The sequence below is a fragment of the Bubalus kerabau genome, chromosome 15 (genome assembly GCF_029407905.1).
Source record: "Bubalus kerabau isolate K-KA32 ecotype Philippines breed swamp buffalo chromosome 15, PCC_UOA_SB_1v2, whole genome shotgun sequence".
NCBI lineage: Eukaryota > Metazoa > Chordata > Mammalia > Artiodactyla > Bovidae > Bubalus > Bubalus kerabau.
In genome coordinates this window covers 82,064,391-82,088,434 of record NC_073638.1, presented here as the reverse complement: position 1 = coordinate 82,088,434, position 24,044 = coordinate 82,064,391, and the positions used below count along the sequence as shown (strand labels likewise).

General features: G+C 55.1%; 1 protein-coding gene across 1 annotated transcript in view; it reads right to left on the bottom strand.

Annotated features, from left to right (window-relative positions):
• Nucleotides 1-4,769: 4,769 nt before the first annotated feature.
• P2RX3 (purinergic receptor P2X 3) overlaps nt 4,770-24,044 on the bottom strand; it is a 32,002-nt gene continuing 12,727 nt past the window's right edge. The window contains exons 9-12 of the mRNA XM_055548027.1: nt 7,253-7,346; nt 6,933-6,998; nt 6,311-6,388; nt 4,770-5,909 (exon numbers count right to left, since the gene is read on the bottom strand). Coding sequence (XP_055404002.1) covers nt 5,799-5,909; nt 6,311-6,388; nt 6,933-6,998; nt 7,253-7,346 — 349 coding nt within the window. The 3' untranslated portion in view covers nt 4,770-5,798. The remainder of the gene's footprint in view (nt 5,910-6,310; nt 6,389-6,932; nt 6,999-7,252; nt 7,347-24,044) is intronic.

The window sequence follows — 24,044 nt, the reverse complement described above, 5'->3', positions numbered from 1 at the left end:
AGAGAGAGAGTGAGAGAGACTTCCTGGGGGTGTGGCTCTATGTGAGGCCCGGGGAGCGTGTTCAAGGATGTCTGGGGCACACGTGTACACGGGTGTGTAGGTGTCTTGGTGTGTGCATGAGTCAGTCTTCAGACACCTGTATATGTCTGTGTATATGTGAATCTGTGCTTGTAAATATGCATAAATCTGTGTGAGTCAGCATGTATTTGTGTGTTGCTTGTGTGCACATTTTCTACATCTCTATGGAGATGCTCGCATGTCTGTGTACATCCCTGAGTGTGTGCATCTGTGTCACTTTGTACCTTAGACACCTGATCCGTGTCGCACACCTCCGTGTGCACCACTGTGTCTTTGGGCAGCATGTTTGGGAGTGTGTGTACGCGCCAGCATGTGTCTGAACAGATCTGCATACAGGTCTACTTGTGTGAGTATCTGTGTGTGTGTATCTATCTGTACAGGCCTCGGATGAGACGTGGGGTCTTAGGACTGCACGGTCTGGGGACTTCCCTGGTGGTCCGGAGGGTAAGACTATGCTCTCTAATTCAGGAAGCCTGGGTTCCATCCCTGGCTGGGGAACTTGACCCCACATGCCTGCCGCAACTTAGAGCTCGCGTGCGCGATGAATACCCCATGAGCCATGACTAAGACCCAGGGCCGCCAAAAGAAACAAAGAAGACAAATATTTAAGAGAATCCAGTTTTGCAGGCTGTGCTTTGCTTCTAAAGGTGCTGGAGTTGATGGAGGAGACAGGATGGGAGACCCGCAGGGGAAGTGGTTGGTGTTGAAGCCGCAGGGTTGAGGCTCTCGGACGTGAGCAGGCCTCTGGAAGTAGGAGAATGGGCCTTGGCATTGCCTTAACCGCACCAGGGCTGGGTCCTGGGGACTGCCTCGGGATGAAGAGGCCTGTCCTCAGTGGAGGGGTCTGTCCATCTGCTTTGCATGGAGATTGAGTCAGGAGGCTCCTAATCCAGCATCTCAGTCTCTCCAAGGGCAGGGAAGGGGAGCTGCTTTGGGGTCAGGTCACACCCACGTCCCTGCTTTGCAAACTGCAACAGCCTCGTTCTTTTTTTTAGGATTGATTTACCTCGTTTTGACTGCGCTGGGCCTCGTTGCCATGCACGGGCTTTCTCTGGTTGTAGTAAGCGGGGGCCACTCCTCACTGTGGTGCTTGGGCTGCTCACTGCGGGGGCTCCTCCTGCTGCAGAGCACAGGATCTAGGCGCGCGGGCTTGAGCTGCTCCACCGCATGTGGCATCTTCCTGGCACAGGGGTCGAACCTGTGTCCCTGCACTGGCAGGCAGATTCTTTATCTGCTGTGCCACCAGGGAATCTTTATCAGCGAGGTCCTGATTCTTTGTCAGGGAAGTCCAACAAGCTGGTTCTTGAGACTGTCCTTCTAAAAGAAGCGGGAGCGCTGGGGCGGGATGGCAGGGAGGGAAGGCTAAGCTCTGCACAGGTGGCTCTGGGACTGGTATTCCTGGGTCTTGCTGAATGGCAGTGAAAGGGAAAGTGCTACTCGCCCAGTCGTGTCTGACTCCGTGCGACCCCATGGACTGTAGCCCACCAGGCCGCTCTCTCCACGAGAATTCTCAGGCAAGAATACTGGGGTGGGTTGCCATTCCCTTCTCCAGGGAATCTTCCTGACACAGGGACTGAACCCAGATCTCCCACATTGCAGGAAGATGCTTTACTGTCTGAGCCACCAGGGAACCCAGATTCCCTCCTCTCAGCCTTCACTTATCTCCTTGATGGGGAATGGGCTCTAGCTAATCCCAGTGTCCCAATATATGGCCAGCCAAGGTCAGAGAAGGAGGGAGGGAGGAGAAAGGGATGGCAGGAGGGCTCAGATCCTTCCAGACTGAAGCTTGCTTGAGGCAGGCCAGGGTAGTAGATAAGATGTGCTTCAAGTATCCAGTCCTATTATTCACCCTCAAGTTCAACCATTATATATTCATTCCTTTGGCTGTTTCAGGCCTTTCACCTTTGAAATCCTTGACTAAAAAGCAAATATTCTTAGGAGAAGAAACTCCTGAGTGTGTTGTCTGTTAATACCTCTGGGAGACTGATTGATAACTTGCCAAGAAAAAGGTTTTGTGAGAAGTAACACAGAAGGGAAAAATGTGTGTAACAGTTAGAACACATGTTGGGGGGAGGGGTTGTGGAGAAGAAGAGCTATTAACAAGGAGCCAGCGAAGCCGAGAGTACTGTGTTCACCATTTTCTCTTCCTGGGGACCTGGGAAGCCTATATTTCCCCGGTATTCTTTGAAGTAAAGCTGGGTTCTGCAGCACAGCACTGAGTCTGACCAGTGAGAGGCCGTTGGAAGTGATACGAAGGCCAGGCCTGGCATTTATTTGTTTGCTTATTAAATATTCATTTATTTATTTGGCTGCACTGGGTCTCAGTTGTGGCACGCTGGATGTTCAGTCTTCATTGCTCATGCGAACTCCTAGTTGTAGCGTGTGGGATTTAGTTCCCTGACTGGGAATCGAACCCAGCCCCCCTGCATTGGGTGACGTAGAGTCGTAGCCACTGGACCACCAGGGACATCCCAGGCCCGGCCTTTAAATGACCCTCTATGGTCACCCATGACCTTCCAGTTCTCATTTCCCTTGCTGTAGTGATCTGGGGGTTCATGAGTCTCAGACGGCATAGCTACCAAGTGGAAGGGCTGTCTGACCTACTTCATTGCACAACTTTCTGAGATTTCACAATTTGTTCCTGCAGCAACAGCAACTGTTTTTGCCTAACATATAGAAAAGAAGGGGCCAAGAAATTTCTTCATTTTCCCCAGATGGATGTGGCACGCAAGTCGCGATCCCAGATTCCAGGGTCATAAAGGTCTGGGTTCGAGTCCCAGATCTACCATTTTAGTCTAAGACCTTAGCCTCAATTTCTTCAACAAAATGAAAGTTGAATTAGACAAAGGCTACCGCTCATTTAACCCACTGCTTGGCGATGGTGGGTTATCACAGAATGTAAGCTTTGCTGCTGAGCTGTTAGGAATGAGCGTGGGTTCTGGTTCAAATGCCCACATACTGCAAATTTATTTTTCTATCAAGGCTAATGACAAACCACAGCAAGCTCTTCCCTGGTAGCTCAGATGGTAAAGTGTTTGCCCACAATGCGAGCGACCTGGGTTCGATCCCCAGGTCAGGAAGATCCCCTGGAGAAGGAAATGGCAACCCACTCCAGTACTCTTGCCTGGAAAATTCCATGGATGGAGGAACCTGGTAGGCTACAGTCCATGGCGTCGCAAAGAGCTGGACACGACTGAGCAACTTCACTGGCTCACAGCAAGCTTGGGCTTCCCAGGTGGTACTAGTGGTAAAGAATCTGCCTGCCAATGTCGGAGATGCAGGAGACGGGGGTTTGATCCCTGGGTCAGGAAGATCCCCTGGAGAAGGAAATGGCAACCCACTCCAGTGGACAGAGGAAGCTGGTGGGCTGCAGTCCATGAGGTCGCAGAGTTGGACACGACTGAGCACAGCGCAGGGGTGTGGGGCAGCAAGCTTATCCGGGTTGGGGCGGAGTCACTGACGTGCGTGCTGAGCACACGTGATGTGGCCGAGGTGAGTCAGTACTGGGACTGCTCTTGATACCAGCCCTGAGTCTTGCACAGGGAACCGTGACCTAATCGGCGGTGGGGAACACAACATCAGGGTCACACGTCCACAAGTTCAGGCCCGGGATGGGCAGAGGCACCGTAGGAGGACCGTTGCAGTCTGGAGGGAAGGGAGGGGCTGCAGGAGAGGGTGCCCCCAGGACGGAGCCGCCTCCATGCCCTCATCAGAGAACAAACACTGCTCTGACCCCAGCCTTGGCCCAGCCTCCTGAGAGCTGGGTTCACCGGGAACGCGGGTGGGGCTGCTGGCTGGAGAGGTCAGCTCTGCCTTCACTGATGCCTCTACTGTTCAGGTCTCCGGACGCTGCCTCCTCCTCTGGCTGGTACCTGGGGAAGCGTCACCCCAGCATCCTGAGGACAGGGGCTGGACTGAGGCAGAGCAGGAGAAGGGGTGACGGGCCCCCTGCGGGGAAATCTCACCCCTTCTCCCCATGGTGTGGGGGTCACGGGGGTGGGGCCTTCCTAAACGACTCCCTCCGGTGCCCTGACCCCCATTTCCCTGCACCTTCTCTGGAGGGACCAGCCCTCCCCGTATAATCAAGCTCTGCTAAGACCTCATGGTCTGGCCTGGGTGCCCATCTTTCTGTGGCATCTCCTGTGAAACTGGTGGAGCTCCCACTCCAGAGCCGTTCAGTGGCACGAGCCCATTTCCATGCCTCATGTTGTAGTCTTTTCCAAAAGATGACTCACAGAGTGTATGCCTCAGGCTTCGTAAGGGCTTCCCAGGGGGCGCTAGCGGTGAAGAACCCACTCAGCAAAGGGGGAGATCTAAGAAACCATGGTTCGATCCCTGGGTCGGGAAGATGCCATGGAGGAGGGCATGGCAACCCACTCCAGGATTCTTGCCTGGAGAATCCTGTGGACAGAGGAGCCTGGTGGGCTACATGCAGTCCACAGGGTCTCAAAGAGTCGGACACAACTGAGCGACTGGACCTGCCCCTGGTGACCTTTCTGGGCCCCTACTGCAGAAGGGAGGGGGCAACTGGGCACAGGGAGGTGGCCAGGCTGCCCGCGTCTGCTCCTGGCTCCCTGCTGCCCGGCCCCGAGCGGCAGGATGCCTCTGGTTCGCTAACTGCAGGACCACGGACGAGCCATTTCCATGGCCTCAGTTTGCTCATCTGTAAGGAAGAGAATCAGACAAGAGGGTCCCTAAAGTCCCTTTAGTTTTTGATGTCACAAGGCCGACCACCTCGTTTGGGCCCCGCGGGGATAGGCCCGCTGACTGGCTGCTCACGGGGTGCTGGGTCTCAACCGACCTTTTTGTCCATGTGATGGAGAAGACCCGCTGACCTCCTGGCACAGGGCGCCAGGTGGGGAAGCCTACTCCGCCCCGGGCAGGGGAGTAGGTGCCTAGCTGGGCTCCCGAGTGAGGGGCCTGGATGTATATGACCCTGTGGGGGTCCCAGAGAAAATGAGAAGGTTCCCTTCTCCGGCTTGAGGTGAGGGAAGGAAAAATTCACCGACGGTTATGTCTCCTGTTTCCTTCTGCATCTGGGATCCACCCAAGTCAGAGAAAGGGACCCCGCGCCCCCGTCTGACACGGGGCCTGCCTGAGTTGCTGGGGACTGCAAGGGCCGCCCTCGTGAGGAAGCGGAAACGGGATCGTGGTCAAGGTTGGGGAGGCTGAAGGGGAAGGGCGGACGCCTCTGGTTTGCCTTGTCTCCTGGTGGGCTGGGGGTGATGAAATGAGTCAGACCCGGGTCCAAATCCCAGCTCTCTCGATTCCTGGCTGTGTGTCCTGGGCAAACGACTCAGCCTCTCTGAGCCTCCACTTATCTTCAGAAAAGGGAACCTAATATCTACCTCGCAGGACTATTCTAAGGAGTAAATGAGCTAACATGTGTGAAGGTGCCTGGCACTTGGGCTCCTGTGGGCCATGGTTAGTCCTATTTTTATCTCTTACTCTTTGGAAGGGGGACGGCCAGGTACCACCGCCCCGGGGGTCTGGGGAAGCAGAGCGGGGTGAGGCAGGGGGTGCAGGTGAGACGGGGGTCTTCGTGGGAGCAGGACCTGTCTGCAGGGTGGCGGGGCGGTCAGACCCAGGCCTCGGCTGTGGCCCCTGTGGGTGGGCAGCAGAAATGAGAACTGCTTCCCCTCGCATCCCCACCGCGCCCCGCTGGGTCTCCCGGCTGGAGGCTGGGCGCCGCAGGCTGAGCGTGCGCGGAGGGAGAGGCCCTAGTGGCCGATAGAGTAGGCGCCGGAATCTGTGGACTGCTTCTCCGTGGTCTGGTCGCTGGTGTCCCCGGGATGGGCAGAGGCTGGGACCCTCAGCGTGGTCTCGCTCACCTGCAGGCAGAAGGGCTGGCGTGAGTGGGCTCCGACCGCGGGTGGGGTCCTCCCGTGGGCCCCCGTGTGGGTGGCGGACTCAGCCGTCGCGGCTCACGGCCGGGTCTGAGGGGAGCGAGGGCAGATGGATGTGACCCCAAGATTCTTCCCATGCAGCTAAAGGGCAAAGCGAACCCCAAGGCAAGCAGGGTCTGCCCAACCCCGAGGGACGACGAATGGGTGGGGATGCTGAGAGCGATGACCACGCCCCGCGCTCGGCCAAGGTCCGCCCGTCGGGTGTGCGCTGAGGCCCAGTGAACTCCCCTTCGTGGACCCAGGACAGTCCAGGGTCCAGCTCCCTCCCTGCCCCGTTCCCTCTCTCTGTAGAGGACACCTCCCTCCCCCCGCCCCCCACCACTCACCTCCTCGAACTTCCTGGCCTTGTACTGGTCGGCCCCCTTGAGGAAGTTCAGCAGGATGATGTCGCAGAGGACGGTGCCCTGGAGGAACAGCGGGCGGCCCTGAGCGCTGCGGGCGGGGTCAGGGGCAGGATGGGGGGAAGCTGGGGCGGGGGCAGGACTGCCCTGGGGGTGGGGCGCGCCCTCCAGAGCTGCCCGGCAGACCTTCCTTTAGGAAAACGCCCGAGGCCTTTGCTCTGTCTCTGGGACCCACCTCCGCAGCTCCGGGGGCTGGGCCCACCCTGAAATGCGCCGGGAGAAGCCGAGAGAATGCGGGGGACGGGCGGGGCCGGGGGATTGTTCCCGACCCCGGGGAGCGGGCTCTGCGCCTGCTCGGCTCTCAGGTCTGGGAACCCTGGGGTCTCCCCCAACCACCCCAAACCCCGCCACCTTCACGGTGATGGGGAACTCGGACTTGGTAACAGGGGGGGCGCTGGCCACGTGGGTGTCAGGACAGGAGATGCTGGCCCAGCGCGGGGGGGATGGCTCCAGGCAGAAAAGGGCGTCCCCCTCCTTCTCCAGGCTGGCCTGCTTCCCACCCACCGCCCGCCCAGGGCGAGACCGAGCCTGGAGGGCCCGCACTCACCACTCCCACCGAGGTGAAGGCCGCCACGGAGCTGATGATGGTGGGGATGATGTTGAACTTGCCAGCCTGGTGCACAAATACCAAGGTGAGCGTGCAGGGCGCCCGGCAGGGCCGGGTGAGGCCTGAGGCTAAACTTGGACTCCCAGCCAGGGCGGCCGTGGAGCCAGAAGGCTCTCGGGGGACCAGTGGGCGCCCCCACCCCCACCCCGCTGCGGAAATGTGACCAGTGAAGGTCTCTGGGCCGGTCAGCCGCAGCACCCGCCCCCGACGGCGGGCCGGAAAGGGCCTAGGTCTCGCCCCGCCCCCGGCCCGGAACTCACGTCTCCGTACACCAGCACGTCGAAGCGGATGCCAAAAGCCTTCAGCAGGGTGCGGTACTCACTGCCGTTGTCCATCTTGTAGTACTTAGCGAACCTGGAGGCCAGAGGGGAAGGCGCAGGCCCGCTGCGGGCGCCCATCTCTCCTGCTTGAACCCTCAGGGTCCCCTAGAGCCCTGCAGCCCTCGTTCACAGCCCAGCCCTGCCTGACGGTGGGGCGGGCCGCGGTCCTCCCCGTGTGGTCCGCCTGCACAGCCTTCACCTGGAGGGTTTGTTAAGGAGGCAGATTTCCAGGCCCGGCCCTGAACCCAGAGAACCAGCAGCTCAGGACTAGGTCCCGGGAGGCTGCCTTCTAAATGACTCCTCTAAGTGAGTGTGACATGGAGGCCAGTGAGCCCCGCTGGACTCCAGGCTTCCGCGGTTCTCTTTCTCTGGGCGTCCTCTCCCAGGCGGGTGTGCCCCTTGCCGTGGGCGTCTCGGCCCGCTTGGATTCAAAGCCTGCTTCTGCCACTTGCCAGCCGCCCAACTTGGGACAGTCACTTAACCTCTCTGAGAGCCGATTCCTTCATCTGTGAGTAAGATAATACAGAAGTCCTGCTATGAAAACAATGAAGTCACACTTGTCAGGGGCTGAGAACAGGGTCTGGAACAAAGAAAGCCCCGGGAGAGACTCCCAGGTGCCGACACTGTGAAGGAATACACTGATTCCGAAAGTGCTTTGTAGAGCGGCTTTAACAAGTGCTTTTAGGAATTTCCCTGGCGGTCCACTGGTTGGGACTTTGTGCTTCCAATGGAACTAAGATCCCTCATGACACAGGGGTGGCTGAGATGATGATGATAATAAATGCTTTTAGACACTGAATCTCACAAGCCAGTGGGATAAGGGTGTGACTGGCTCTAGGGGTTAGATGACTGGCCCAGGGTGACTCCCCTGGCCCAGACCTAGTGCTGGATTCGCCCCTCCCCCACTCCTGTTCAAGAACTCGCTCTCTGAGCTTTCTCTGCCGTGTGCCCGGAACCACGCGGAAGACTGATCAGAGTGATCACATTTCATTCTCACTGAACACAGTGAGGTGGGTATCATACCATTTGGGGATGCCTGTGGTGGTGAAGGGGTCTACCTGCCATCTCACTGTCAGCAAGGACTTGAATTGCATTTGTCTTTTGGCTTCTAAAGCCAGTGCGTTTCCCGGGCCTCTCCCAGAACAGAGGACAGCTGAGAAACTCAGTCCCTGGCAGTGTCCAGCGACTGACACGACGCCCCTCCCAGGGATGTTTGCTTTCCAAACTGTCCAGCGGAGAGGAAAATGAAGTGCTGAGCCCGAGGGGACAGATAACGGAAGGATCACGGGGTGGGGTGGGGGTGGGGGTGGTGGGGGAGAAGGTCGGGGGGAAGAGCCACTTTAAGTTGTAAATGCTGGCTACTGCCACTGCTGGCTGGGTGGCTTCCCCTGTGGCCCATCAGTAAAGAATCCACCTGCCAGTGCAGGAGACTTCAGTCCCTGGGTTGGGAAGATCCCCTGGAGGAAGAGCTAGCAACCCGCTCCAGTGTTCTTGCCTGGGAAATTCCATGGACAGAGGAGCCTGGCGGGATACTCTCCGTATGATTGCAAAGAGTCAGACACCACTGAGGGATGCAGCCAGCATGCACGTCAGCTCTGGGAACTCCGGGGTCAGGCAGAAACGAGCTTAAATCCTGGTTCTACCACCAGAGGCTGCAGGTGTGGGCTCTTCTGGCGTCTATAACCGGGGTGTGTTGAGGCCTCCTCCGCAGGTCAGTCAGTGAGAGGGGTGACCCCGAGCCCACCATCCAAGGTGGGCGCACTCCTGACCTCCGTGTCAGACGTCCTCTCTGTCCTTCTCTGCAGAGACCACTCCCGCCCAGCCCCCTGCCCTCGGGTCGGGCTGGTCCAGCCAGTGGGAGGTGCCCGCGCATGGCCAGAGGGTGAAGGGAAGACAGGCAGGGTGCTTTTTGTCTCCCAGCTCCTCTGCGGGGCCTCTAACCAGGCTGGCCTCCCGCCTGAGGCCCAGAGCCCGCAGGACAGCCTGCCCACCTCTGCAAAGAGTGCCTCCGTGCAGTCGCCCCTTTTGAGAGCCCTGACTGTTCCCTCCTGGGACTCCGGCCCTCCCCTTCCCCACTTTACAAGCAGGAAGCTCGGGCCTGGAGAGCTCTGTCTGGGTCAGGAGGGCGCGTGGCAAGAGGGGACCCACCTTCGGTTTCTGCCTGTGCCCAAGGGAAGCACCTGCTGACGGAGGCCTTGGAAAGGCTGGAAAGGGTTCTGGGAGAAAACAGCCTCTGGGGAGGCTGAGCCAGACATGTGTTTCCTGCAGGGGCTCTGCAGCTGGAGGGAGAGGCTGGGGAGACAAAAGGGTCCTCCTGACAGTGAGACCCAGAGGGAGAACGAACCCAGGCCTGGAAAGGAGGCTGCGAGAAGGGCAGCCACTTAACCCCAAGGGCAAAGCCTCGGTGGGGGAGTTCCCTGGTTGGCCAGTGGTTAGGACTTGGTGCTTTCACTGCTGGGGCCCAGGTTCAATCCCTGGTCAGGGAACTAAGGTCCTGCAAAATGTGCAGTGTGGCCGAAAAGGAAAAAAAAAAAAAGATTTGGAGGATAAGGAAATACGGCAGCAGCTACCTCATCCTCAAAAGTATGGTAAGTATCAGAACCTCCCTGGTGGTCCTGAGGCTATGAGTCCGCGCTCCCAGTGCAGGGGGCCTGGGGCTCCATCCTTGGACAGGAAACTATATCCTGCCTGCCGCCACTAGACCTGGTGCAGTCAGATAAAGAAATATGTAAAAGAAAATTAGGGTCAGTGTGGTCTGGGTGGAGGCGGCAGAGAGCTTTACAGAGCAAGGCAAAAAGCACCAAACTCGAACCGCACCAGCTGTAAGAGAATAGGACGAACACCAGAAAGGAAATCATCTCTGTAAAAATGAAGAGGCCCCAGAACCTAATTCTGCCAGCAGACCTCGCGGGAGAGTTCAGGAAGTTTGCAGAAGAAGGGTCTGGCGTGGGCAGAAGGCTCCAGAAAGTCCTCCCTGTGGCTTTCTCAGGTTGGCCCAAGGCAACGTATGAACCAGCTCCATCTCCGCACCCACATTCACAGAGCAGCAGAAAAATACACACGTCTCTCAAGCTGCTCGGGAAATTTCAAGAAGGCAGTGTTGGCCCATTTTGCAGATGGAGAGACAGTCGACAAGGTCGCTTGCCTGAACTGGAATTCCGATGCACGGGTACAACTCCTCAGTCTGTGCTTTCAGCCAGAGCTATCTTGCCTCTGGGCGCTAAGTGGCGGTAATTACTCTTTTGTTCTTGCCTTTCTTTCTTTGGGAAGGACAAAGCACCTGATCTAAAAGCCCTTCTGTGCTCTGAGTTCTGTCTCAGGTCTCTGGAGCACTCAGGGCCCTTGTCTGAGCGGCAGCTGAGGGCTGGGGATGGGGCTGGCGGGGGTCACAGAGGCGCAGGGCGAGACCGGGACCGCGCTCCTGAGGTCTGCGTCCCTGGCTCACAGCCGCAGTCGTGGGGAACGCTCTGACATGGGCTCGGAGAACAAGAAGTCGGTATCCTGGGTACCGCCGCTCAGAGCGGGGCTGGCTAAATTTATCTTGGGAAGGAATGTGAAGAGAACAGAGAGAAGAACCAAAGCGGACTTGGTTCCCCTCCAGCACCTGCCTTCCAAGAGGCAATAAGCACGCTCAGATCATTATCTCGCCGCCCACATGCCCTCGGAGGAGGCTTGGCAGGGATGAGTTCTCCTCCCGGGAGGGCGGGAGCTTTCGGCCAGGGGGTGAGGGGAGGCCCCGGCTGCAGACGTGGGAGCGACCCAGGCGTCCTGACTTCTGCACTCCGTGTGGCTGCAGTTGTGGGGGGAAATCACACAATCTGGCCCCACCCTGCGGCAGAGACAGGCTCCCTGCGCACCAGGCTAGGGGTTATCTTCTGTCTTGGCACCCAGCTGGACCGGGTTTCCCAGCCCCCTCGCCTTTACCTGGGCCCCCGGACCAGTTCTTGTCAACAGACAAGTGAAGGGAAGTGAGGGCTGTTACCACTGGGCTGGGGTTTGTGAGAGCCATGTGCCTTCCTCATCCTTCCCAGCCTCATGGCCGGGTGCTTAGGAGCCAGGGGAGAGCTCAGGCCCCAGAGGAGGCTGACCCATGGGTGGCAGGACCCCCAGAGGACTTCACACAGCTCTCCACCCACCCTGACCCACAGGGCACGGTACCTTGAGCAAGGCATAAGCCTCTGCTGAGCCACTGAGCTGCAGGGCCCATTTGTTACGGCAGCTAGCAGTACTTACCCTGACTACTAGAAACTCCTCCCTCATAGCTCAGTCACTGGGAAAGAATCTGCCTGCAGTGCAGGAGACCTGGGTTCAATTCCTGGCTTGGGAAGGTCCCCTGGAGAAGGAAATGGCAACCCACTCCAGTATTCTTGCCTGGAGAACCCCATGGACAGAGGAGCCTGGTGGGCTACAGTTCACGGGGTCGCAAGAGTAGGTCATGACTTAGCGACTAAACCACCACCATCACGTCACAGCTCAGAAGACTGAGGCTCAGAGGGAAGAAGTATTTGTAGAAGGACAAAGAATGAGCTAACACTGGGGAGTCATTCAAGAGTACAGAGAGGGCGAATTCCAAGGACACCACATTGCCAGGAACAAACCCTCTTAGGAAGTCCAGGAGATTGACGTGTGGGTCCACGGCTGTCGTTAACCAGCTTTTTGACCCCGGGCAAGTCTCTCAACCTCTCTGAGCTTTTTGCTTTGGTTGATAAGTGACAGTGAAAAGAGCCGCAGGAAGGGCGGTGACGGGATGGTGCCCAGATGGACATCGTGAGTGCTCAAGGCATGTCCGTTTCCTCATTCTGAGAACGAGGCAACGTGAAACCACAGAATCGAGGGGACTTCCCTGGTGCGCCAGTGGCTAAGATTTCATGCCCCCAAACGAGGCAACGTGAAACCACAGAATCGAGGGGACTTCCCTGGTGCGCCAGTGGCTAAGATTTCATGCCCCCACTGCGGGGAGCCCGGATTCAACCCCTGGTGAGGGAGAACTAGGTCCCACATGCCGAACGAAGAGGTCACATGCCGCGCCCTAGGATCCCACGCACCATAGCTGAGACCCGGAGCAGCTGAATGAGTAAATAACAAATAAAACAAACATTTAAAAAGAGCATCAGCGAGCCATGAGACGTCCAAAGAAAGACCCCAGCCACCTCACCGAAAAAGGAGAAGGGCATGGGGTTCCCTGGTGGTCCAGAGGTTCAGACTAGGTGCTTTCATTGTCACGGGCCTGGGGTTTGACTCCTGGTTGGGAACCAGGACCCCACAAGCCGTGTGATGTGGCCAACAGATAAAAAAATAAACAGAGAAGTAAACGGAAGGGCTGAGCTACCCCATACCTGCGTACAGGCCTAGTCACTTCAGTCGTGTCCGACTCTCTGTGACCTCACGGACTGTAGCCCGCCAGGCTCCTCTGTCCGTGGGATCCTCCAGGCACGGATCCTGGAGCGGGTTGCCATGCCCTCCTCCAGGGGAATCTTCGCGACGCAGGGATGAAAGCTTCGTCTCATGCCTCCTGCGTTGCAGGCAGATGCTTCACCTCTAGTGCCACCCAGGAAGCCCCACTCCATGGCTGAGCCCTGACTTTCCCCAAGTCCTCTGATTCCTGCCTCTCTGGCTCCGGTCTTCTTGGCTAGGAAATGAGGTCAGTGAGGGCGGTATCTGCATTCAACTCCTCGGCCTGGAATGCCAAGCCCCAGGTCTGCGGTCCCAGCCTCACCCCCAGAGGCCCCTCACCGCCTGCACAGCACGCTGCCTGCTTTCTGGACCCCCTGAACACGCTCCGTGGACGCCGACTTCTGTGCCTCCGCCCCTGATGCCCCTTCTCCTCCCGTTCCCCACCGCGCAGACTCCTATTCATCCCGCGGGGCCCAGCTGCAGGGCCTGCACTTGTACTCCCCGCAGCTCTTTAGAGCACCCTGCTCCACACCAGGCGTGGTGCTAGGCGCCGCTGACGCACGACAAGCTCTGCTCTCAGGTGAGGAAGTGAAACAGGAGCGAGCCGCGCAGACCCACACTCAGGGAAAGCTGGACGCACGAGCACACGGCATGGAGGCTGGCGGGTCAAGGAAGGCGCCCTGCGAAAGCGACGGGGATGCTGAGACTTGAAGCGTGGGGGGCTGAGAGGTAAGATGGCCGGAGCTGGGCAGCTTTCCTGGCTGAGGGGTCTGCAGGCCCTCTTGAGGGCAGAATGCTGCATCCTGAAAAGCTCAGCGACTTGGCAGGTGGAGGACAGAAAGGAAGCAGCCCTGGCTGGTGCACCTCGCCCCGGGAGCCCGCCTGTGTCTCTCTTCCCACTGCCGAGGTCAGGGGCTACGTGCTTTGGCTCGAAATTGACCACGGTGGCACGTTTACACCACGGAAATCGGCAAGCAGTACAAATCAGTGCTGTTTTTTTTTCCCCCCAGCGTGCTGGCTTCCCTGGCTGCCACAGCTGGCTCTAGTGGTAAAGAGCCCGCCTGCCAGTGCAGGAGACCTAAGAGATGCAGGTTTGATCCCTGGGTCGGGACAATCCACCGGAGGAGGGCATGGCAACCCACTCCAGTATTCTTACCTGGAAGATCCCAGGCACAGAGGAGCCTGGTGGGCTACAGTCCATGCGGTCGCAAAGAGTCCGACACGACAGAAGCGACTTAGCACGCACACATGCTGTCTTACAAGTGCAGCACTGAAGCTCTAACACCCTTTGGGCTACCTTTCCTGTCTCTGCTGGGATCCAGGCCTCTGCTCCAGTACCTGCCACCCCAGACTGTAGCTAATAATTAGGACTATCGGGACTTGCCTGGTGGTCCAGTGGGTAAGAAGCCGCTTTGCAATGCAGGCAACGCGGGTCTGATCTCCGGTCAGAGCAACTAAGCCCACATTGCAGCTCCTGGGCCCGTACATCACACCTAGAGAGCCCATGGGCCGCAACGAAGATCCCGCGTGTGGCGACAAAGACCCACTGTGGCCAGATAATACAGAAATAGTTTCTAAAACAGTAACTGGGGACTATTAACTACAAGCTGGATCTCCCCTTCTCTCTTTGCCCAAGGGGCTGCCCAGTTCAGCAAGGAGTCGGGTAAATGCGTGCTAGAGGGGTAAATGGATTTCTGAGATTCCTGACATCTCACAGTGGAGCTTCGCAAGGTTGGCCTCCAAGTTTCCTCCTACCGACTTCTCCCCATTTGTCAGGTGGAGCTAAGACAAGGCAGGAACAAAGGCTTTCTCTCCCCAGCAGAAACATTTACATCTGACAGCTGGCTGGGTGGGGAAGTAGATGCTATTGGTGGGAACAGTGCAGGAAGTAATATACGTGCAGCACTTTCTCCCGCTAAGCACCAGGCCGGCGGCTTCCACACCCGTCATTTCATCGAGGCCTCTCACAGCAGCAGCTCCACGGAGCAGCTGGTGGCTTAGGGGCCCTGGAATAAGACTGTCCTGGGTTGGGACTCTGGCTTTGCCACTTGGATGAGCTACAAAACCTGGGGCTCAGGGCTTGGGTCTCAGTTTCCCCAGATGCACCATGGAAATACAGCAAGGGGGCACAGCTGGGATCCAAATGGTGCCTCTGGAATCCACAGCTCCCTGCCCACCCGCTGCTGCTTCCCTGCAAGAAGAGGCTTTGAAGGGAGCGTTGGCTGCAGCCTTGGAGCAGGCCGGCAGCTGGTTCAGCTGGTGCCTGCGAAAACACGGCGGCCGAGGAGGAAAGCACGGTGCAGCTCCGAAGAGATGATGCCAGGACTATTGGGGGGAGAAGAGACCCCGGACACCTGCCCGTGCTGAGCTGGGAAGCGGGGAAAAGCCTGGTAGAGGGGCACCGACCGGCAGGGCTGGGCCTCGGGGTACAGGGGGCCCCCGGAGCCCAGCTGTTTGAAGGGTCACCTGTCTTAACACCCAGCCTCTCTCTCTGCTGTTATGACTGCACCGTGAGGCAGGAGGGATCTTAGTTCCCTAAGTGGGATTGAACCCACGCCCACTGCACTGGGAGCTCGGAGTCTTAATCACTGGAATTTCAGGGAAGCCCCCCGGGCACCCAGTCTCTGCTCTCCGACCTCCACAGGCTGCCTTCCTGCCCCCGACTTCTCCCTGGGTTCTAGTGGGGGGCTGGTGGGTGGGAGGCACCGGCGGGCGGGAAGCAGAAGGTAGGGTGTGAGTTCCACCTGCTGCTGCCGCTTTGCTGGGGTCCTGCCTGGAGCTGGGTCGCTGTGCGGCTGTGGCCGGTTCCAGGCTCCATCCTCTGCACTGACTGGGGGGCCAGGGGTGGGAGCCCTGCGTGTGCTTCTTCACAAACCCCAGCTGAGCTGGGGGCTCAGAGGGGCCTTTCCCGCCAGGCGCCTCGCAGAGACACCTGTTCTGTGGCCAGATAGGATGCCCTCAGCACAGGACTGAATCAGACACTTCTGAGGCCTAACAGTACTGAGAAGCTTGCGTGTGTGTGTGTGTGTGTGCACACGCACACGTGTGCACATGCGTACTTCCTCCTGCCTCTCCAGCAGCAACAATGAGTAAGTTACAAGCGTCAGTTACCGTAATGCCCTCCTGCCTCTCCAGCAGCAGCAATGAGTAAGTTACAAGCGTCAGTTACCGTAATGCATCACTTGTCAGAGGTGCTGCCGCAGGGCAGCGTGGCAGCTTCATTCTTTGGGGGGGGAGGGTACACATCACAGGTCTACAAATAAAGAGCGCGTGCTTCAGCGGCCTGAGTCTCCAAAGCCCTTCCCCAGACGCCCACACACACTGAATCGGGCTTAGAGATAGTCACCTGTATCCAGCCCATTTTACAGAGGGGGGCACTGAGGCCCACAGAGGGAACGAGGGCTTGCCAAGAAATCACAGAGTTTTTGTGGCAAGGCCCGAACCACCGCCTGGACCTTCCTTCTGCTTGCCCTCTACTTTGCCTTTACTATTCTTGGCTCGCCCCAGCACCAGATCTGTGTGTGTGTGTGTAAACATTCTCGTTATTTGAGTGCAGGTTTATCGTCTCTACTAGATTAAAGATTCCTTGACTGGGTCTTCCCTGGGGGTCCCATGGTTGGGAGTCGTCCTGCCCACACAGGGAACGTGGATTTGATCCCTGGTCTGGGAGGATCACACAAGCTGCGGGGCAGTAAGGCCGTGCTCCACGACCACTGAGCCCACCTGCCCTGGAGCCCGTGAGACCACCGCAGCGAGCAGCCCACTCACCGCAGCAAAGAACCAGTGCGGCCAAGAATAATAAACAGATAAAGTTATCTTAAACCGGGGCTCTGTGACAACCTAGAGGGGCTGGATGGGGAGGGAGGCGGGAGGGGGGTTCAAGAGGGAGGGGACATATGTATACCTATGGCTGATTCATGCTGATGTTTGGCAGAAACCAACCTAATACTGTAAAGCAATTATCCTTCAATTAAAAATAAATAAATTTTTTAAAAAGTTAAAAAAAAATTCCTTGATCCTAGGAATTGGTCCTGCTCTCTCCAGGTCAGCCACAAAGCCCAGCACATGCTGTAACTGCAGGTTAAAAGAAAGCCTCAAAGCCCTCTCCACTTTACCCTGGACGGGTCTCCTGCCACTGCCTGAACACCTCCAGTGAGGGGGAGGCCCCACGGGTGGGAGCTGCCCAGCTCACCTTTGGACAGCTCCAGCCCTGAATGGATTCCCTTGTGGCTCAGCTGAAAAAGAATCTGCCTACAATGTGGGAGACCTGGGTTCAATCCCTGTGTTGGGAAGATCCCCTGGAGAAGAGAAAGGTTCCCCACTCCAGTGTTCTGACTTGGAGCATTCCATGGACTGTATAGTCCACGGAATTGCAAAGAGTCGGACAAGTCTGAGCAACTTTCGTTCACTTCCCTTCACTTCAACCCTGAGTGGTGCTTTCCCACGCTGAGCTGATATTTTTCAGTCACTAAACTGAATGGAGAAGGGTTTTTTATCATCACGTACAAATCCCTTGGAAGCTCTCAGACATCTGTTTAGAAATGATCCATCTCCCAAGGAGTGGTGGAAACTCCTTCCCAAAGCAGGGACTCGTAACTGTAACAACAGCAGGAGAAACAGCAACGAACGTGCAGGATCCGGTTGAACCTGCGAGGGAAAACCTGGGCCTGGAATTTGGGTGTCTGAGTGAGGGAGGTGGCATTCTCAGCAAAGCTTCTGCCTGGTGGGAAGTAATTTTGCCAGCCGAAATATACTTTTACAGTTGATTTTTTATACTGACGGGAAAATTTCTCCTGGCAGACTCCTTGCATGGGGCTGAGGCAACATCCTTCCAGCAGGCAGGGACTCCTCCCCTGCGAGAAGCGTCCCAGGTTACATCGATTGATTCACGTTCTCGGAACCTAATCGACCGCAGAGGCAGACATTTAAAATGTGGTGTGTTGGATCTCTTTTAAAAAAAATACTATTATTAATTTATCTTCAACAAGGCAGGGAAAGGTCAATGGACACAGAGCTGGAAGATATACCAGACAGCCAAGTCACTAGCTGTCTGATCCTGTGAGTGATCTTTTTTTTTTTGGCCTCAGTTTCCTCATCTGTAAAATGGGGGTGACCACACCAGTCCTGCCAGCGTACTTGGGGCCGCGAACACGAGCTCGGGGGTCAGCCTGCCAGAGGCTTCCAGCTCCAGCACTGTGTAGTCGGGGGGACAGATAGACACAACCTCTGAGCCTCAGATTTCCAGTTATAAAATCCTCCCTCTTCAGAGTCAACGGGGTAATCCCCAAAGGGCACTTGCCAAGTCCCAGGCTCATGAGTGAGTGCCAGCCAGTAGCCTCTACCCATCCTGTTGGCTGTTGCGCGGGTGGATAGACACAGGAGTGAGCAAGGGCTGGATGAATTCAGGGTCCCTCTAACTGCCTTGCCTCTCACAGTAAGCTAAAGGAAGCAGAGATGAAATCGGAGGAGAGAGAATTCCAACCCCTACCCCCGAGCCGAGAGGACCTGCACGTGTTTCTGCAGAAATGATGGAAATGACTGATTTTATCACACTTTCTATGGCTTTTGGAAGGAGAAAAAATCCAGATTGCAGAAAGCGTGCTCAAAGCCAAGGGTGCCGTTCGATTCTGTCTCTGTCAATCGGCCCGGGAGCTTGCCGAGCTGCAACATGGAGGCGGAACACACGCCAGATTTCCGAGTTTTATGAAAGCTGCGGTGGGGACGTTTCCAACACCAAACGATCGCTAGAAACACCTACGGCACGAGGAACATCTCGCAGCTGAACGAGTGTTTTCTGTCCCAGACTCAGAGAGGAAATCCAAAACTGCGTTGCCTTTTAGTATAGCAGAGCTGTCTTGGGAGCTCTCAGGGGAGGAACGAGAAATCCGATTGTGCTAAATGCATGGTTCTGATTCTGTCGTTCCAGCAATCAGGGTGGGGGTGGGTGACTATATCCCTGACAGCTGCTGAGTGGCCGCAGATCAGGTCCCTGGGTTTGAGGACTCACGTCCTCTTCACTGGGCCGTGTAACCTTGGGCAAGTCTCAAAATCTTCGTGAGCCTTCCTTGGGGGTGAGAGGCAGATGATGAGCTCTAAATCCTCTCAAAAAGAGGTCTGAGAGGGCTCTTCCTACTTAACTCGAGGGGCTCCTAATCTGAGGTCCAGGGATAAGCTTTTCAAGGTCTTCAAAGCCCTGGAATTCTATGCTGTATGAATATAAACGCAGAGAAAGAAAGAAAAAAAAAGATGGCCAAACTGCCCAGGAGGTTAACTTCCCGTAAAAGGAGCAGAACTGGGGGAGGGGAGGGTGCTTCCCTGGCAGTCCTCTGGCTTGCATTTGCTATTCAGAGAGCGGACTTCACCTTATTCGTAGAAATCGAGGATCCTGTCCAGAAAGAAATCGCCTGCCAAGTTGCTCACACGTGTGAATACGTGCATTTTTCTGGGGCAATCAAGGTTTTCTTACAGGCATGGAAGGCTCAGAGGCCTCCAGGAGGTAGGGCAGAGCTGGGCCTCACAGAGGAAAGCTGTCAGGCTTGTGCTGAGTGTCTCTACTGATCTGCTCCTCCCTGCCTGGCCCCGCCCCTCCTCCTTGCCCGGCCCCCCGCCCTGGGCTGCCCCGGCCTTTGCTTCTCTTGCTGGCTGCTCTGTGGGCCAGGAACCACTTCCTGCCCTCTTATCTTCAGACCTGGACCGTCACCAGCGTTATGTTGCTGCCCACTTTGTGGACAATGCACTGTCCTTTGAGGCTCTCTTCTCCCTTAACCCAGCTCTCCTCCAGTTACCCAGTGGGCATGTGCCATCCATTTCCTGCTGAGACCCTGACTGATACAGGATTTTCAATTCATCTTTGTACTGTCTCTGCCTAGCCACTCAAAGACTCACATGTGTTCCCTGACACACTTTCACTCAGCCTCACTGACTCACACAACTGATGCACATGCTCACTCTCACGCACTCATCCCCAAATGCACGCACACACCCGTTCACGGGCAGCAGGACAGTCAGTGCCCCCACAACACTGCCTGCCCCAGCCCTCTGGGGGATGCAGTCAGTTCTCTGGTTAAAATCCTGCCCCGCTAAGCTGTGGGGGCGCCCAACATGCAGAAGCCCTTCTGCTGGGGTGGCTGTCACCTTGCGCACCCTGGAATTGGTAACCCTCGCCAGTTCTTATTTCTTAAATTTTTTTATTAATAATTAAAAAAAAATCCTTTGGCCACACTGCATGGTCTGTGGGCTCTTAGTTCCCCAGCCAGGGATCAAACCCATGTCTGCTGCATCGGCAGCGGGGAGTCTTAACCTCTGGACCTCCAGGGAAGTCGTGCCAGTTCCTATTTTCAGAAATGCTGAGCTCTGTCTGGGACTGATGTGGACGAACCCACCCACTGCACGTTCTCAAGGTACTTGGAAAGAAGCTTCATGAAAACACTAAGTTAGCATGACCTTTGGAACCTTACAGCACGTTGACGAGACCTGGGAGTAAAAATAAAATCTTTCCACTCACTTTCAGGTAGGGACAGATGGGAACCTTCAGGAGATCACACAAAGAAAGATTAATTTAGATGGACCGCACCAGGTGCTTTGGGTGGGAGTGGAAGGGAGACGCGTGTTAGCTCAATACGAGGTCACCTTTCCAATGACTGGAGCCATCAGTGACGGACAGACCCCGTCTGGGGCTGCATCGCAGAGACTGCCATAGGAACTGGGAGCAAATGACCTCTAAGGCTCCTCTAACATGTACCTGTGACCTTGGCCTCATGACCTCCCCCTTTGGAGGGTCTACTTCCTTATCCATTAAATGGCCGAGTTAGTCGAGGTGCCTTGGACAGCTATCAATTCTCTAAGTCTCTGACTTCTGCAGGCAAAGATCCTCAAGATCCTTGGGGTGGGGGCTGGCATTTGGAAAGGAGCTGCAGAAGTAATTAAGGATGGAAACTCGAGTCTCTAGCTGCCTCTGAACGTCTGAGTTTGCAGATTAAAAGAAAGCTGAATCTTGGCTGAATGATTTCATTCCCTCCAGAGCAAACGGCAACAGCAGGATGTTGGGGGGAAAAAAAATCTAGCCTCTTTTGGAGATGAGGAAGCCGATGAATTTGACTGGGAGACAAAAGACTGGGCTAGGAATGGTGCCTCCAGCAGCAGCAACTAATCTTTCAGCCTCCCTGGACCTCAGATTCCTCGTCTTTAAAGTTGGGATGCATGTATTCATCCTGACCGTCCTAAAGGTGAACGTGTCTAACCTTCCTGGTTGGGGTGGAAAGCAGCCAAGAAAACAGGTTTGCATCCAGGCGCCCACGCTTACCGGCTCTGTGACCTCGAGAGAAGTATTTCACTCGCAGGCCTCTGCTTTCTCATCTGTGAAGTGGGAGGAGGGAAGGTCCTCCGGGCAGGGGGTGAGGAACTTTGAGTAAACGCACATGGGACCCTTCACACACTTGGCAAGGAGCCTCGTGAGACTCTACGGAGCAGACACACAGGATCCGCACCGCGGCTGAGCTGAATGAGCCTGGCCTAACCCTTGTTCTCTTCTCCGAGGTTTTGGATCGGTGGCCAGGAGCCTCCCCGACAGGTGATCTCAGCTTAGCATTGGGTGTTCATGTGGTGCCTGCAGTTTGCAGCAACACGAGGGCAGTGGCTGGCTCCCCCGGAGTGGGGAGTGAAGTTGGGGGGTGCTCTGAGGGGGCAGAGCCAGGACCACAGAGATGCTCCCTGTGCCTTTATCCTTTTGGGCTTGCTGCTGCTGCTGCTAAGTCGCTTCAGTCGTGGCCGACTCTGTGCGACACCATAGATGGCAGCCCACCAGGCTCTGCCATCCCTGGGATTCTCCAGGCAAGAACACTGGAGTGGGTTGCCATTTCCTTCTCCAATGCATGAAAGTGAAAAGTGAAAGTGAAGTCGCTCAGTCGTGTCTGACTCTTTGGGCTCTCTAGAAACTCTTAAACCATAAGGGTCAAATAGAGCACCTTTGCCTCTTCACACTTGAGCCAAAATCACCATGGACGGTGACTGCAACCGTGAAATTAAAAGCTGCTTACTCCTTGGTAGAAAAGCTATGACAAGCCTAGACAGTGTGTTAAAAGGCAGAGACATTAGTTGGCTGACAAAGGTCCATATCATCAAAGCTATGGTTTTTCCAGAAGTCATGTACGGATGTGAGAATTGGACCATAAAGAAGGCTGAGCAATGAAGAATTGATGCTTTTGAACTGTGGTGTTGGAGAAAACTCTTGAGAGTCCCTTGGACTGCAAGGAGATCCAACCAGTCCACCCTAAAGGAAATCAGTCCTGAATATTCTTTGGAAGGACTGATGCTAAAGCTGAAACTCCAGTACTTTGGCCACCTGATGCAAAGAACTGACTCCTTGGAAAAGACCCTGATGCTGGGAAAGATGGAAGGTGGGAGGAGAAGGGGACGACAGAGGATGAGATGGTTGGATGACATCACTGACTCAATGGACATGAGTTTGAGTAAGCCTAGGAGTTGGTGATGGACAGGGAAGCCTGGCGTGCTTCCGTCCATGGGATCGCAAAGAGTTGAACACGACTGAGCGACTGAACAAAAACAGTATCTAGCCTGGAGGTCTTTGGTGGGGTCAGCTATCTGGGACCCCCACATCTTAGTTTCCCTTAGGCTCCCAGGGATTATGCTTGCAGCATCCTTAAAGACCCTCTGACCTGTCTCCCCACATTTAACCCAGGCTTATTTAGGACCGGTCTTCCTTGTGGCTCAGCTGGTAAAGAATCTGCCTGAAATCGGGAGACCTGGGTGCGACCCCTAGGTTGGGAAGATTCCTTGGAGAAGGGAAAGGCTATCTACTCCAGTATAGTCCATGGGGTCACAAAGAGTCGGACACGACTGAGAGACTTTCACTTCACTTATTTAGAAACAGGTCTAACTCACGTCCTGCGGTGCCTAGGGTGACAGAGGGTAGGGGTGCAGTGTATGTGTGGGTGAGCCCAGCACGACCAACTGAAGATGAGAACTCCAAACCAGTTCTTCTTTGAATGAAAGACTTTCTTCTAAAGCTGTATGAGACCGATCGTCGGGGTCTTCTTCCTAGCTCTACTCTTCGTAAGCTCTCCTGCCAGATGAATTAGCTGGAGGGCTGAAGAATTCCCAGTGGCCAGAGGGAATTTATGAAGATGAAGACTTGCATTTTAGATCACAAGAATTTTTATTAATATGTTACTATTTTAAGCCACCATACAAATATCCTTTGTATTGATTTCAGTGTGATGTACTGACTGAATAAATATGACAATTTCTGCCAGGGAGCCAAACAGTATTTTTAAACTACTTTAAATTATGTGTTGTTTCCTATGGTTTTTTTTTTTTTTTAAGTTTAGAGTTGATTATAAAAGCACTTTCAATTTTAAAAAATTCTTCTTTCCAGAGAATACACACATATTTTAAACTATTAATTGTAAAGCTTGTTGTTGTTGTTTAGCCTCTAAGTCATGTCCAACTTTTTGCGACCCCATGGACTGTAGCCTGCCAGGCTCCTCTGTCCATAATGGCATGGATAACTATTTTTTTTAAACTACAAACAAAAATTTAAAAAGGCAAAATGATTTTTTTTTTGCTTATGGATGCCATTATGTTGGATAATACCATTATAATAGAGAAAATTTGAATATATATATAATATAATTGAAATATATTCTTAATCATATTTTTTCCCTGATTCCTGCCTACTTACCTACGTTAGCCTGTTTACAGTATATAACACTGTGTACTTAACCAGGGCCCTGCCAGAAACTTCAGGACCTTAAAAAATTAAGGGAAAACTCCCCCAGAGAGCTGAAGTCTTCCACACATTGTCTGATCAGCTCCTCAAGATAATAAGGTTCATAGATAAGGAAATGGGGATAGAAGGTCATGGGCTTTTCAAGGGTTTTCAGCTGGTTCCCAATAGTTCGCCCCGAGTTCTCTTCTCTCCCTTTCTTCAAAATGGGGAGAGGGATCCCTTATGTTTTAAAGCCATTGGGAATGTAAATGAGATGGTATTTAAAGACTGAGTTCTTGTTTGGAAAGTCACTGAAGAGCTAACAGGAACAGTATAATCATTACTTGTCACTCATGAAATCTCTTGGTTACGGACAGAGATACAAAATTTCCACCTTTTGAGAAGAGGATACCAGCTATCACCCTTGCTTGGTGAAGCAAGAAACCTCAGAAAATTCTGGTGCAGGAGACAAATGGGATGACCCACAGCTTCGGAGCTGGAGGAGCTCAGAATGGGTTCAGAATCACGTAAGTGAATGTTTCAGGAGGCCCTGATCTCGGGGCCTAACCGCCAGCTGGCAGTGTGACCCCTCTGCAGGGTCCCTGCCCGTGG